Source organism: Sinohyriopsis cumingii, chromosome 3 (genome assembly GCF_028554795.1).
Source record: "Sinohyriopsis cumingii isolate HCF-2022 chromosome 3, ASM2855479v2, whole genome shotgun sequence".
Lineage (NCBI taxonomy): Eukaryota > Metazoa > Mollusca > Bivalvia > Unionida > Unionidae > Sinohyriopsis > Sinohyriopsis cumingii.
Window position 1 is genome coordinate 146,914,607 of NC_142963.1, and position 16,598 is coordinate 146,931,204.

At 34.4% G+C, this 16,598-nt stretch overlaps 1 protein-coding gene across 1 annotated transcript in view; it reads left to right on the forward strand.

The window, feature by feature from the left end:
• Nucleotides 1-16,598, forward strand: part of LOC149804089 (transient receptor potential cation channel subfamily V member 6-like) — a 173,669-nt gene that overhangs the window by 37,729 nt on the left and 119,342 nt on the right. Inside the window, exon 5 of the mRNA XM_089954044.1 lies at nucleotides 3,469-3,612. Within this exon, the coding sequence (XP_089810170.1) occupies nucleotides 3,469-3,612 (144 nt within the window). The remainder of the gene's footprint in view (nucleotides 1-3,468; nucleotides 3,613-16,598) is intronic.

A 16,598-nucleotide genomic window follows, 5' to 3' on the forward strand; every position in this document is an offset into this window, starting at 1 on the left:
ACCCCCACCTCCCTGCCCCCTCTTCCCACTCACACCATTTTATATTCATACAAGGAGATTATGGTTTCAAGGTGAGGAAGATAATGAAAGTCAAACATGCTGAAGGTATTATGTCTGTTAAGATTTTGCTTGCCTTAAACAGCTGTCATTTTTGTTGAATTTTCAGAAACTTCATTGTAAGCAAAATGATTCTGTATGAAACAGTCAGCTGTCTAAGCAGCCCACCTTTTGCCCTGTAACCTAATGTGGCTTTGTACATGCAAGTTTTAGTGACAGTAGCTCAGCAGTGTAGGCTTCAGATCAATTTACAAAAGTATACAGTGAGCTGTTTTACAGTGACAAATTGCATTCAAAGGTGCAACAAAGAACCATGCAGGATTTGCAAGTAAATGCACCCAGTAGTATACAAAAAGACCTCATGCATGATTTCTGTTAGATCTGAATTTCTTTGATAAATTTATTTCTTTTATCAGAGGAGTTTAAAGGCCTATATCTTGTCGGCTCAACATGTTGCAATTAGAGACATTGCTTTTCGTAGGGGATTTAAATTCACATGTGGTTTCAGGTGACCAGCATAATAAATCTGTTGTCTGATTATGGGGCTGGTTAGCCATACTGGTAATAAACCATAAATGTACACTTCAGTTACTAGTGAACCGTATAGGATTTTTCTGTCATCAGTCCATCCATTAGTATAAGTTTTTTTAGTGTTTCTTCTTCTGAACTACTTGGATATTGCCATGGAACTTTATGCACACATTCGAACTCCATGGTCTTGTTGGTCATAAGTGAAAATAGTGCTGCTTGGACATCCAGTATGGCTGCTACAGCAGCCATCTTGAAAAGCATTTTATTGCTGTTCTTCCTAATGGATGGTCGTATCAACATGTGGTTTTCAGTAAGACTTATTATGATGTCTGGCTTCCCATTTGAAGTCCAGATTGACTTCCTTGGCAGGCAAGTTGAAAATCTTGATTTTGTTAATCTCCTAAACGGAAACTGATATTAATTTTCTGTTTTCACAGAAGACTGCTTATAATGTCTGGTTGGTCTTAAATGAAAATGTTGCCTCTCTGACATTCTCTATGGCCTCCACAGTGACCATCTTGGAAATTGCATCACTGCTTAATGAATAGCCATATTAACATTGTGTTTTCACTGAGAAACTTATAATTATACCTGGTTTGTCAAAAAAGAAAATAGTGCTGTACAGATACCTGATCTAGTTGCCATCTTGAAAATTTTAGAACTAATTCTCTTGGCTGGTCATGCTGACATTGTGTTTTTGCCAGACTTATAATATATCGAAATTACACAGTCACTATTTGGAGATTAATATTTCATTCTGGTCTTATTTAAACATTTAGAAAAATATGTGGCATGCGTAAAATGTATAATTTTTATTTCAAATATTCAGTTAAATCACACAGAACTAAAAGCATCAAATGTTGGGAAGGCAATTAAGTGCTGACACCCAGAGAGTATCTTGAAAAGCATTTTAAATTCAACATTTAATTCTGAAGCATCGAAAAATATGGTCGTGACAATAAACTAAACACAATGAGAGCATGTGCAAAGGCAGGTATTAAATGTTGTCCTTTCTATGAGTGATATGGAACAGTTTCATGCCAAATGGAATTATAATATTTTTCTTTTATAAATACATCTTTGAACTAACCCTTTAATTCAGAATTATTGAGCATAATTTCCTTGAATTATTTGTTATTATTATTATTTTGAAAAGAAATATTTAAGATATTGTGACCTGCTCTAACAGTACTTATAATTTTAATGTCATGTGTGAAATGTAAATGACACATGGAGGAATTGTTATCATAACTCCTCAGTAAATTCTAGGAAATAAAAGCATTTAAATAAAAGAAAGTATTACCTAACTAATTTAAAAATATAAAACACTTGATCTTAAAAAAACAAAAACAAAAAAAAACGTTTGCACAGAATTAGAAATCATCATACAAAATGGGATTGTAAAATATACACTAGTCCATCTTTCATAATGCAAAATGGAATTTTGGAATATGAAATGGAATTAGTCATTAATTAGTTTTACTATTCTATTAAAAGTAGATAAATTCATTAGTAACATAATGAACTTAGTTTCAAATAATAATTGAAAGATTTTTATGATTTCATGTCACAGCCTGATCTAACTTTCACAGACGTGATTCCAATGCACATGCTGAAATTTTGCATTATGAATTTACAGTTTTAACAATTGGGAAAAACTGGAAATAAAATATTTTTAACTTAAAGTTCATGAATTTACAGATTGAGTAACTTGAGAATCATCAACTATTAATTGTCAATTCTTCATTTCGTAATTTTCCTGTTTGCAACACATTATTACGCAATGGTATTAAGAGTATGATGGCTTTTTTACAATTAAGAATCAAATAATCAAATGCTTGCATCAGGTTTGAAGTAAATGGCATTAGATAGTTGGAAAGTTAAAAAAGGTAAAGTTTACAATGAATCCATTCTTCATTAATATTTTACATAATAAATCATTTTCATATGTCACCAAAAATAACCATTATTCCCATTTGAGACAATATGGTCAAAACATGTAAATTATTGCAATATCTTGATTATAGCAAACACAGTATTTATATTTATATTATTAGTTTCAAAAGTATGCAAGAAAAAGAATATGTTGATGACTCCGTTTCACATGCCATTATTTCATATTGCATTCCATTTCATAAAAAACACACCAAATCTCTGTTGTGCATTTAAGACCTAACACATAAACAGAGAAGAAAACAGAAAATTTTGCATCGGTTGAGAGAAAGGGCGTATTAATTTGCCAAGTCAGGTCTGGCTTTAGAACAAGTACACATGGAAAAGTATTTTAAATTTCTGATGAGTGCATAAACTTAAAAGTTAAGCATCCTATTTCTAGAGCAGTACAGTCTATTAAGTGTCCTAAAAAAGTATTTGGAATAAACTAATGATGGAAGAATTCTGTTTATTAGTAAATATGACTTTCTTCAAACTTTAACAACTATTTCCAACGCTGATGTTCATTTCCTGGTAAATGTAAACAAACTACACCCAGCAGTGGTTTTTGGTGTTTGGTATCTGAAATGGCAACACTTCCAACATGCATATTGCAAAATGGGTCTATTTATTCAACCAATATGAATGCCATGATGACAGTCATGATAGCAATGTTGTCACAAATCCCACTGAATGTATGCTACTATTGGAATGGGGTTTTCACCAAAAGACTTCTAATGATGTCTGCTTGTCCTTTGAATATGGTGCACATTTGAAATATGGCCACCACAGCAGTTTGTCCCAAAAAGGTCTTGAATTTCTGGACTTTTTTCAACCAATAGAGCACCAGCCCCTTCTAGGGACTCTTGGTAAAAATTGAACATATTTTTCTCAACATTTCAAAATTTTAATTTAGACTTTCAGGTCTGTCTTGTTTTATATTTTTAGGACATGTATACTTATATGGTCAAGCACCATCGGCGGCCAGCCAAACCAGACATCACCAACAAAGCAAATCTTTCGCCAATGACCCTTGCCAGTAAATTAGGACGACATATTATTTTCAAGGAAATTTTGGAATTAGCCAGTATAGTAAGTAAAAATGCAACTTCATTTACTCATATTTTCTTGCTAGACTAGTGATATAAATCTTCCATGGTGTTGTTGTTGTTTGTAGGGTTTTACACCATTTTTCAGCAGACAATAGGATATACATGGCATCCGGTATTGATGGTGGAGGAAGAACCCAGGAAATCTCTCGTAAAGACCCACCAACCCACGAGAAGCTACCGGCAAGCTTTCTCACATACCCACATTGGCCGATGTAACAAGATAACCGGGTGGGATTTAGGATTAACAACATAACACTTTCGATGGTGATACAAATACAATGTTTAATGATGATTGAGAAAAGAATTATGATTAATATGTGCGTATAATATTCAGATATTGGATCAATTGACATAATAATAATAAAAATACAAAGAAAATGACTTTACACAGCACAAGGGGTGAATGATTGACAGCGATTTCACAACGAAAGAATGACGTGTTTTACTCAAATAGTAAAAACTGTGTTATTTTAATTAAATATATAGTAGAAATGTATTCACTCAAATAGTGAAAAATGATGAAAACAAAGGGACAGATGTACAAAATATCTTTACAGTCCCCAAAACACACTGGGTATTACAAACCCCAAAGATTAGCCCATGGCTGGAAGATTACATGTATGGAGTTACACACTCTGTCACCAACACACTTGTCTACCAGTCAGACTGGTCTATCAAACAGACAGTATTCAAGGTTGGTCAATCAAGCAATCAGCGCCCACCAATCTCGGTCAGCAATGCCCGATCACCTGCTACTTGACCAGCAACACTTTACTCAGCTCTATGGTTGCTATGGTTCAGGTTCACAGCTGTTACAGTCAATTCCTATGGTTAGCTCTACATCTTGGACCATGATGACTCCTATCACTCGATAACTCTGATCACTCTGGTCAGTCCGACCACTCCAATCACTCTGGTCAGCTGAAAATATATCTAACACTGTGTACTATGCATGACACAGGCATATACGATAAAACGTAATGATGTTATATACAGTAAGCTACACAGATTACATTATCAGCACAATAAATACAAAACAATACACAAGTTCAGAAGTGAACCTAACCGTGCCTGACAAGAATCCTATGGTACTAAACTATTCTTAAAAATTGAAACTTTATATTACTAATATAAATCTCTTGCTAAGTCAAAAATAAAAAAGCTACATAGAAAATATATAAAAATTTGGTAGTACAATACTTATAACTTATACACAAGAAATTAATAATTCACATACCTCTACAGCTGAAGATGTGTAAATCCTTAAAGTAGACTGCTCACTGACAAGATGTTACGTAATGTAAAGATTTTGTCTTATGGTGAGGCATTTATGCACAGATGATGGTGCAATACATGTCTGTGCGCTGGAAGTATTTGGTTCTTCCCATTGAAAGCACTTCGCATGTGTGGCATATGAAGAACTGAACTGGCTATTTTGAAAGCTTTGTACAATATACATAAATTACCCTCGGGTATCATTGTACACAAAAACAAAACGAAACCCGAGTACATGTATTTAATAAATAAAAGGATTTATACAATTCCGTGACAGCCGAATCTGAGACTTGAACCTACACAGACAGAGGTGAGATGGCAGTTATCTGTAACGGAGAGAGCTTTAGACCAATCGGCCACTCGGGGCCCCTCTTCCATGGAGAAACTACATCTACATACTTTGCTTTGTTATGCTAATGCTAGAAATCCTGCATGGAAAAACTACTATATTTTGACTTGAAATCAGTATTTTATTTATTGACTTTAATTTACCATGTAAGAGCAGATTTTTTGTGTACAGTCAACTATGCTATATTCTGAATGAATGAATGACCTCATTAAATTGGCTGAATGAGTCATCTTTTGAGACAGAATTCACTGTTGATTTTGAACAAGCAAAACCACAGAATCTCTTGTATTAATTAATTCGAGAATTAACTCAATGATAATTGTATTATAAACCATATTTTAGATCAGTACATTTTTGAAAATTGGCAAACATTGCTATTATTAGCAGTTTTATTTTTTAACCCAGCTGTGCATAAATAAAATAGCTTACTACATAATGATTTACTTCCGAATTGATGGTGTTTGCAAAGTTGGGCTCTAATGGCAAGGATTGCTTTCAATGTCAGATATTCCATTATTTGAAAAAGAACTGCAGTCCAGCTTCATTCAGTCTGAGGGTGACTTTAATTGTAAACCCCTCATTATATAGGATTTTTGTCTACCCCCCAGGATATATTGTGAGTGAACAGTAGTCCTTGTGTCCATCCATAATCCTGTTTGGCACAATCTTGGTTAATGCAAATGTAGTGCACTTTTTGATGGATTGCCTTGAAACTTGACGTCACAATTGTTACTTGATGAAATCTGTATCTATCTTGTTTGTTCTATTGATTACTCCTAACATAGACCCAGATCGGCTGGTGCACATGCAGTGGCTGATCTGAATCTGTTTGCTGTTGGATCTGACTTATAAGTGATTATAATTGGCAATTAGATTTTTGTGTCATTTGAATGATTTTATTAGTTTTCATAATTTTTGATTTTTTTTTATTCAGTGGTGGATAAATCTTTTACTGGCACAATCTAGTCTGTGTCTCGATTCATTCAGTCATGGCCTGATGCATTCAGTCGTTGCTTGATGCATTCAGTCATGCATTGATGCATTCAGTCATGGTTCAATGCATTCAGTCATGATTGATGCATTCAGTGATTGCATGATGCATTCAGTCATGGATTTATGCATTTAGTCGTGGCTTGATGCCTTCTGTCATGGCCTGATGCATTCAGTCATTGATTGATGCCTTCAGTCATGGATTAATGCATTCAGTCATGGATTGATGCATTCAGTCATGGATTTATGCATTCAGTCATGGATTGATGCATTCAGTCATGGATTTATGCATTTAGTCATGGCTTGATGCCTTCTGTCATGGCCTGATGCATTCAGTCATTGCTTGATGCATTCAGTCATTGATTGATGCATTCAGTCATGGATTTATGCATTTAGTCAATGCTTGATGCTTTTCAGTCATGGCTTGATGCATTCAGTCATGTGTTGATGCATTCAGTCATGGCTTGATGCATTCAGTTATCACTTGTTGCATTCTGTCATGATGCACTGAGTCCTGTCTTGATGCATTCAGTCAAGTGTTGATGCATTTATTCATGGCTTGATGCCTTCAGTCATGGCTTGTTGCATTCAGTCATGGCTTGATGCATTCAGTCATGGATTTATGCATTTAGTCATGGATTGATGCATTCAGTCATGGATTTATGCATTCAGTCATGGATTTATGCATTTAGTCATGGATTGTTGCATTCAGTCGTGGATTTATGCATTTAGTCATGGATTGTTGCATTCAGTCATGGCTTGTTGCATTCAGTCATAGCTTGATGCATTCAGTCATGTGTTGATGCATTCAATGATGGCTTAATGCCTTCAGTCATGGATTTATGCATTCAGTCATGGATTGATGCAGTTAGTCATGGATTTATGCATTTAGTCATGACTTGATGCCTTCTGTCATGGCTTGTTGCATTCAGTGATTGCTTGATGCATTCAGTCATGGATTGATGCATTCAGTCATGGATTTATGCCTTTAGTCATGGCTTGATGCATTTAGTCAATGCTTGATGCTTTTCAGTCATGGCTTGATGCATTCAGTCATGGCTTGTTGCATTCAGTCATGGCTTGTTGCATTCAGTCATGTCATGATGCACTGAGTCCTGTCTTGATGCATTCAGTCAAGTGTTGATGCATTTATTCATGGCTTGATGCCTTCAGTCATGGCTTGTTGCATTCAGTCATTGATTGATGGATTCAGTCATGGCTTGTTGCATTCAGTATGGCTTGATGCATTCAGTCATGGCTTGATGCATTCAGTCATGGCTTGTTGCATTCAGTCATGGCTTGATGCATTCAGTCATGTGTTGATGCATTCAGTCACAGTTTGTTGCCTTCAGTCATGTGTTGATGCATTCAGTCATGTGTTGATGCATTCAGTCATGGCTTGATGCATTTAGTCATTGATTGATGGATTCAGTCATGGCTTGTTGCATTCAGTCATGTGTTGATGCATTCAGTCATGCCTTGATGCATTGTCATTGATTGATGGATTCAGTTATGACTTGATGTGTTCAGTCATGCCTTGAAGCATTTAGTCATTGATTAATGCATCCAGTCATCACTTGTTGCATTAGTCATGGCTTGATGCATTCAGTCATTTCTTTATGAAATTGTTCTTTAGTTAAGTTTCATCCAGTTTTGCTCTGCTCTCGTCAAAATCAAAAGTTTGCATCAGTATTTAAATATACTGTAATTGAAGTATGTAAGATAGTATTTTGTCCTTACTGTTTGTGTCTTGGTATATTAATATTTTCCTTACTGTTTTTTGTTTTGGAATATTAATGTTTGTCCTGCAAAGTTAATTTACATTGGACTACAACATCATGCTTATATTTGGGTCCATTTTGGTACATTACTTTCAAATAATTCTTTCCAGTTAAATTTTCCTTAGTACAAATGGTGTTGTAATTAAAATGATAATTATTTAATTGCTTTCCTGCCCAAGCAAAAGTACAGAAATATCATTGGATTATGAGGCTAAAAACCATTTGTCTGCAACTTTTAAAGCCCAGCAAAAATGATTGGTCACAATGATACTACCTGCATAACCTTGATTTTGATTGGATCTTTGAATACTGATGTTATTGATGACCATTTTGAAGGGTCCTGGTTGATCATTGTACAACTAGACCCAAGTCATCTAAGAGGCAAGTTATTGTCTTCTTCCTCTTTTTCATCAAACATCTTCAGAATCATCATAAGATGTTTTATCACTAGACATGGCTAACTTCATGTTGTAATTACAGTCTATAATACTATTATCAAATTCCTCATGGCTGGGTGGTTCATCATCTTTAACACCATGGGCCACATGGACCAGATTGTAAAGTTTGTGGGGAATACATGATATATACATGATATATATTACAGTAATTATACTATAATTATGGAAGAGATTGTAAAGTTTGTGGGGAATACGTGATATATACATGGTATATATTACAGTAATTATACTATAATTATGGACCAGATTGTAAAGTTTGTGGGGAATACGTGATATATACATGATATATATTACAGTAATTATACTATAATTATGGAACAGACATTTTGTATGAGCATGGGCCACAGCAAGATCTCACTCAAGGGCGACAAGAAATTCAAATGAGTTTAGGATACATGTAATTGTGAGCCAGATTACTTTCTTTATCCTTGTACAATTCTACTTAATCTGGGATCAGCCCAGGCACAGTGTATGATGGGATCAGATTAACACATAATCCATTCAGGTTAGGAATCATACCAAAATGTACTTTGATGTTGTGATCAGCCTAAGACAATTTCTGCTTAATCTGGAATCAACCCACCTATTTAAGGATTATCCTGGCACAGATTCTACTCAATCTCAGATCAAAGATCATTCTAGCACAGGTTAAATTAATCTCAGATTAGCCTAGAATACACTCTAATGCTGGGATCAGCCTAGCACAGATTCTGCTTAACTTGGGAGCAGTCCATACTAATCTTTTACAGACTTTGCACAACCTTGAAAAGTGCTAGATTCTTTGAGGTTACCTTGAAAAGTGCTTGATTCTTTGAGGTTACCTTGAAAAGTGCTTGATTCTTTGAGGTTACCTTGAAAAGTGCTAGATTCTTTGAGGTTACCTTGAAGAGTGCTTGATTCTTTGAGGTTGTCTTGAAAAGTGCTTGATTCTTTGAGGTTACCTTGAAAAGTGCTTGATTCTTTGAGGTTATTTTGAAAAGTGCTTGATTCTTTGAGGTTATCTTGAAAAGTGCTAGATTCTTTGAGGTTATCTTGAAAAGTGCTTGATTCTTTGAGGTTATCTTGAAAAGTGCTTGATTCTTTGAGGTTACCTTGAAGAGTGCTTGATTCTTTGAGGTTACCTTGAAAAGTGCTTGATTCTTTGAGGTTACCTTGAAAAGTGCTTGATTCTTTGAGGTTACCTTGAAAAGTGCTTGATTCTTTGAGGTTACCTTGAAAAGTGCTTGATTCTTTGAGGTTATCTTGAAAAGTGCTTGATTCTTTGAGGTTATCTTGAAAAGTGCTTGATTCTTTGAGGTTATCTTGAAAAGTGCTTGATTCTTTGAGGTTATCTTGAAAAGTGCTTGATTCTTTGAGGTTACCTTGAAGAGTGCTTGATTCTTTGAGGTTACCTTGAAAAGTGCTTGATTCTTTGAGGTTATCTTGAAAAGTGCTTGATTCTTTGAGGTTACCTTGAAAAGTGCTTGATTCTTTGAGGTTATCTTGAAAAGTGCTTGATTCTTTGAGGTTACCTTGAAAAGTGCTAGATTCTTTGAGGTTACCTTGAAAAGTGCTAGATTCTTTGAGGTTACCTTGAAGAGTGCTTGATTCTTTGAGGTTACCTTGAAAAGTGCTTGATTCTTTGAGGTTACCTTGAAAAGTGCTAGATTCTTTGAGGTTATCTTGAAAAGTGCTTGATTCTTTGAGGTTACCTTGAAAAGTGCTTGATTCTTTGAGGTTACCTTGAAAAGTGCTAGATTCTTTGAGGTTACCTTGAAAAGTGCTTGATTCTTTGAGGTTATCTTGAAAAGTGCTTGATTCTTTGAGGTTACCTTGAAAAGTGCTTGATTCTTTGAGGTTATCTTGAAAAGTGCTAGATTCTTTGAGGTTATCTTGAAAAGTGCTAGATTCTTTGAGGTTATCTTGAAAAGTGCTTGATTCTTTGAGGTTACCTTGAAAAGTGCTTGATTCTTTGAGGTTATCTTGAAAAGTGCTTGATTCTTTGAGGTTACCTTGAAAAGTGCTTGATTCTTTGAGGTTACCTTGAAAAGTGCTAGATTCTTTGAGGTTACCTTGAAAAGTGCTTGATTCTTTGAGGTTATCTTGAAAAGTGCTAGATTCTTTGAGGTTATCTTGAAAAGTGCTTGATTCTTTGAGGTTACCTTGAAAAGTGCTTGATTCTTTGAGGTTACCTTGAAAAGTGCTAGATTCTTTGAGGTTACCTTGAAAAGTGCTAGATTCTTTGAGGTTACCTTGAAGAGTGCTTGATTCTTTGAGGTTATCTTGAAAAGTGCTTGATTCTTTGAGGTTACCTTGAAAAGTGCTTGATTCTTTGAGGTTATCTTGAAAAGTGCTTGATTCTTTGAGGTTATGTTGAAAAGTGCTTGATTCTTTGAGGTTATCTTGAAAAGTGCTTGATTCTTTGAGGTTATCTTGAAAAGTGCTTGATTCTTTGAGGTTACCTTGAAAAGTGCTTGATTCTTTGAGGTTATCTTGAAAAGTGCTTGATTCTTTGAGGTTATCTTGAAAAGTGCTTGATTCTTTGAGGTTATCTTGAAAAGTACTTGATTCTTTGAGGTTATCTTGAAAAGTGCTTGATTCTTTGAGGTTACCTTGAGAAGTGCTTGATTCTTTGAGGTTATCTTGAAAAGTGCTTGATTCTTTGAGGTTACCTTGAGAAGTGCTTGATTCTTTGAGGTTATCTTGAAAAGTGCTTGATTCTTTGAGGTTACCTTGAAAAGTGCTTGATTCTTTGAGGTTACCTTGAAAAGTGCTTGCATTTTACAAAATATATTGGAAAGTGCTGGAAATTGAAATGCTCAGTAATGCTTGAAAGTGCTTGAATTTCAAAGTAAATGCATTTAATTGAGAAGGTATAAACTTACTGACATCAGTATCAATTTAATAAATAAAAAATCAATTAGAAAGAGCAGAAACCCAATCTTCCCTGGAATTGTAATGCAAAGGAAGGGTCATTACATATTCAGTAAGACTTCAGTTAGGTCACTTACATTCTTAAAAGTATTAAGTCTTGTTTGGGATTGTAACCATGATGTAAATAAATGAATGCTTGATTGGACCATTAAGGCTGATAAAATGTCAATCAAGTGCTTTGGGAATGGAAGCATATTGTAACCATCTCATGATGTAAATGAATAAATGCTTGATTGTACCATTAAGGCTGACAAAATGTCAATCAAGTGCCCTGGGATGAGAAGCATAATGTCAAACAAGATTACCATAAGCACTATACATACATACATACATACATACATACATACTCAGCAGTTGATGAGAAAATTGCCATAAACTTACTTATCAGTTACAGGTAATTGAAAATAAAATCTCAAAATTATGTATTTCTGGCCCAAAAATTGTTTGAAATGAGTTGAGAATTCGAGAATTGCTTGTAGAATACAGTATTATTTTTTTTCTTACGTTAAAATCAATCAAGAAGCATCATAAAACTTATGCCGAGTGCAAAATTGCTGGGATCTGGAAACTCTGAAAGTGTCTATGCATTTGACTGCAGTGTAACTAGGGGAGTTACTGTAACTGTATAATTTGGTGACTTACCCCAACAGAATAACTTGGATACTTAACACATTAACCCCTGGAGCTTTTTGTCATTTTCACCTGAAAATCGAGTAGGAAACACATTTTGAAAGCTATTTCTGAATAGATCCCAAAACACCAAATCTCTGGTGATCTTTCAATGACATACTGCCTAGTTGTGTTAGAAACATCGTTTTTCATTGCTATTTGACTTGTGCATGAGCAGAAAGGTGAAAGTTGGAGTACTTTTTTTTTTTTTTTTTTTTTTTTGCTAAACGGAGCCATTGCTTTTGTATGGAGACCACTCTTTATACCAAATACCCATCTTATCCTACTTTTTGCAAAGGCTTATCTGTCTGTTTTCAGTTCATACTGGTTTGCCGTAGGTTTGAGACCAAAAAGTCTAAAATCCGGACACAAAATCGGATTCCAACCAAGGGAGCATTTTGGGTGGAAAAAAGTTGGGTCCAAAATCTGTATTTTGTAGTGCAACTAGATATTCCAGATTATTTGGTATCATTGTAGAGCTACATCTGTCTACCTTTCTATAATATCACCCACTTTAGTGTATCATGCATGACCATGATGCTACAGAGCTCGGCAGTAGGCTACTACCTACTGCCCCATTAAGTTGTCGCTAGGGGTTAATGTGTTAAAGAGCTAATGTAATCCTCATACCCTGGAACCTTTTTATCTGCCTGTGTCTTAACATAGGCATAGTTTAACCAAAAGTTGTTTTGGGGTTCTTGTTTAAGAATGAAATACTTAATTTTAAATGTTATGAATTCTAAATACCATAAATAATATTATTATGTTGGTACACAGTTAATTATACTTCTTGAAAATGTTATTTTTATCCATGAAAAGTGTTTGAATTTTCGAAGAAATAAGTTTATGAACTGTGGGATCCACCTGTAACAGATAGTACTTAATCTGGAATAAGCCCACTTTACAGTCTAATGCTGGGATCAGCCTGGCACAGATTGTACTTAATCTGAAAAAGGCCAGGATACAGTCTAATGCTGGGATCAGCATGGCACAGCTTGTACTAAATCTGAAAAAGGCCAGGATACAGTCTAATGCTGGGATCAGCATGGCACAGATTGTACTTAATCTGAAAAAGGCTAGGATACAGTCTAATGCTGGGATCAGCATTGCACAGATTGTGCTTAATTTGAAAAAGGCCAGGATACAGTCTAATGCTGGGATCAGCATGGTACAGATTGTGTGTCATCTTTGTCATGTACAGCATGTTTCATGCAGATTCTAGCTCATGCATAGCTCACACTGAGAGCCAGGTTTTTGTTTTTTGTTTAAGTAGTGACATTATCATTGTAACATACGTACTTTCTTTTCTGACAAGGCATGTATCAGACATTCTTTATTATATATCTTTATTTTGTTGAGTATAAAGTTCAGTAGGTAAAACATTCAAAGACTGTGCTTGCATGTGACCTTTCCTTTGAAATTTTGGTAAATTAACTTTCACCACTTTCTTTTAGAGAAATTAATTCTCAGGGAATTCATGTTCTTCTGCCATTTTTGCACTTTAATTGGCAGTAATACAATTTATGTATAGCTTGCTGTGGGATAATAGAAATGAACCTAAACACTTTTGGTAGACATGTTTGTTTTCAGAATGGTACTCTGTCTGATTTGTGATAAATAGTTTGTTATTTGAATAGATGTAGGGCAAGTTGTGGGGGTCTTATCTGGTTTCATGGCTTGACTTAGGATGTCAGCTGCAAGAAGAAAGCACTGGTTCAAAACAATTTATCATTTACCACTGTGACATTCTGATGTACCTAGAATCATTCCTTCTTTGGTTACAGAAAGTATGGGCATTTAGCAGGACATGTTAAAATAAATGTCTAGATCTTTATGCAACAAGGATATAAAACACTGACATTCTTTTAAACAAGTATTAGGCATTTGTTATGCATATAGTATAATCACTGACACTCTTTTAGACAAAGTATTAGTGTAATCATTTTAAGCAAAGTATTAGGCACATATTATATATATATATATATATATATATATATATATATATATATATATATATATATATATATATATATATATATAGTGTAATCATATCACCCTCTTAGTCAAAGTATTAGGCACCTTTTAAATATACAGTATACATATTGACACCCTCTTAGAAAAATTATTAGACACTTTTTATGTATATAGTATGATCATTGACATTCTTTTAGACAAAGTATTAGGCACATGTTATGTATATAGTATAATCATTGACACCCTCTTGAGTCAAAGTATTAGGTACCTTTTATATATACAGTATAAATATTGACACCCTCTTAGACAAAGTATTAGGCACTTATTATGTATATAGGATAATCACTGACACCCTCTTAGAGTATTAGGCACTTGTTATATATATAGTATATTCATTGACAACCTCTTAGACAAAGTATTAGGCACTTGTTATGTATATAGTATATTCATTGACACCATTGTAGTCAAAGTATTAGGCACTTGTTATATAGGTAGTATATTCATTGACACTGTCATAGTCAAAGTATTAGGCACTTGCTATATATATATTATATTCATTGACACTCGTAGTCAAAGGATTAGGCACCTAGTATGTATATAGTATTTTCATTGACACCTTCTTTGACAAAGTATTAGGCACCAATTATGTATACAATTGTATACAGTATAAATGTTTTTGACACTTGCAGACAAAGTATTAGGTACCTTAATTGTGTATACATTATTAAGGTTAAGACTTTTAGACAAAGTATTAGGTACCTTAATTGTGTATACAGGATAAATATTCACACACTTTTAGAAAAAGTATGAGTCACCTTAGCAGACCAGTAGAGCTTATGGGGATGGCCTATTGGTCACTTTTCATTGGTTGTCTTTTAGTCCATCTATTTGTTAGCACATGTTTGTTATAGCTACTGCTCCTAAACTACATGGAAGTTTGCCAGGAGTTTTTATACATGCATTCAGCCTTAATATCTGGTTGATACCAAATGAAAATGGTACTTGTCAGACATCCAATATGTCCACCACAGTGGCCATCTTAAATATCTTGCTATCACAACTCTTCCTGAATGGATGTTATCCACACATACTCATAACAAGACATAATGATGTCTAGTTGGTCCGGAATGAAAATAGTGCTGATCACATGTCCAATGGTCACCATATCAACCATCATGAAAAACTTGTTACTACTCTTGCTAAATGGAAAGTCCTTTTTCACCGTAAGATGTCTCATGATATCTAGTTGGTCTTAAATGAAAATTCTGCTTTTTCAGGCATCCAGTATGACTGCCACAGTGACAGACTTCAAAATCTTTAATATTCCACCTGAACATAAAGTCATATTGACATTGTGTTTTCACTATAAGACTTCTTATTATGTTCGCTTGGTCCAAATGGAAATGGGCCAATCTGACATATAGTATGGTGACCATGGCATCCATATTAAATTCTTGTTGCTACTCCTTCTAAATGGAAAGTTAAATCGGCCATGCAGTTTTCATGAGAAGACTTTTTACGATGTCTGCTTGGTCCCAATGAAAATGGTGCCATTCTGACATTCGACATACTGCCACGGCAGACATAAAAAAATCTTATTGTTACTCTTCCTAAATTGAAGTCATATTGACTTTGGGTTTTCATCAGATTAATTCTTACAGTGTCTATATTACAAGTCATATTGACTTTGGGTTTTCATCAGATAAATTCTTACAGTATCTATAGTACAAGTCATATTGACTTTGGGTTTTCATAAGATTAATTCTTACAGTGTCTATAGTACAAGTCATATTGACTTTGGGTTTTCATTAGATTAGTTCTTACAGTGTCTATAGTACAGGTCATTGACTGAGTTTTCATCAGATAAATTCTTACAGTGTCTATAGTACAAGTCATATTGACTGAGTTTTCATCAGATTAATTCTTACAGTGTCTATAGTACAAGTCATATTGACTTTGGGTTTTCATCAGATTAATTCTTACAGTGTCTATAGTACAAGTCATATTGACTGAGTTTTCATCAGATTAATTCTTACAGTGTCTATAGTACAAGTCATATTAACTATGGGTTTTCATTAGATTAATTCTTACAGTGTCTATAGTACAAGTCATTGACTGAGTTTTCATCAGATAAATTCTTACAGTGTCTATAGTACAAGTCATATTGACTGAGTTTTCATCAGATTCTTACAGTGTCTATAGTACAAGTCATATTGACTGAGTTTTCGTCAGATAAATTCTTACAGTGTCTATAGTACAAGTCATATTGACTTTGGGTTTTCATTAGATTAATTTTTACAGTGTCTATAGTACAAGTCATATTGACTTTGGGTTTTCATCAGATTAATTCTTACCGTGTCTATAGTACAAGTCATATTGACTGAGTTTTCATCAGATTAATTCTTACAGTGTCTATAGTACAAGTCATATTGACTTTGGGTTTTCATTAGATTAATTCTTACAATGTCTATAGTACAAGTCATATTGACTTTGGGTTTTCATTAGATTAATTCTTACAGTGTCTATAGTACAAGTCATATTGACTTTGGGTTTTCAT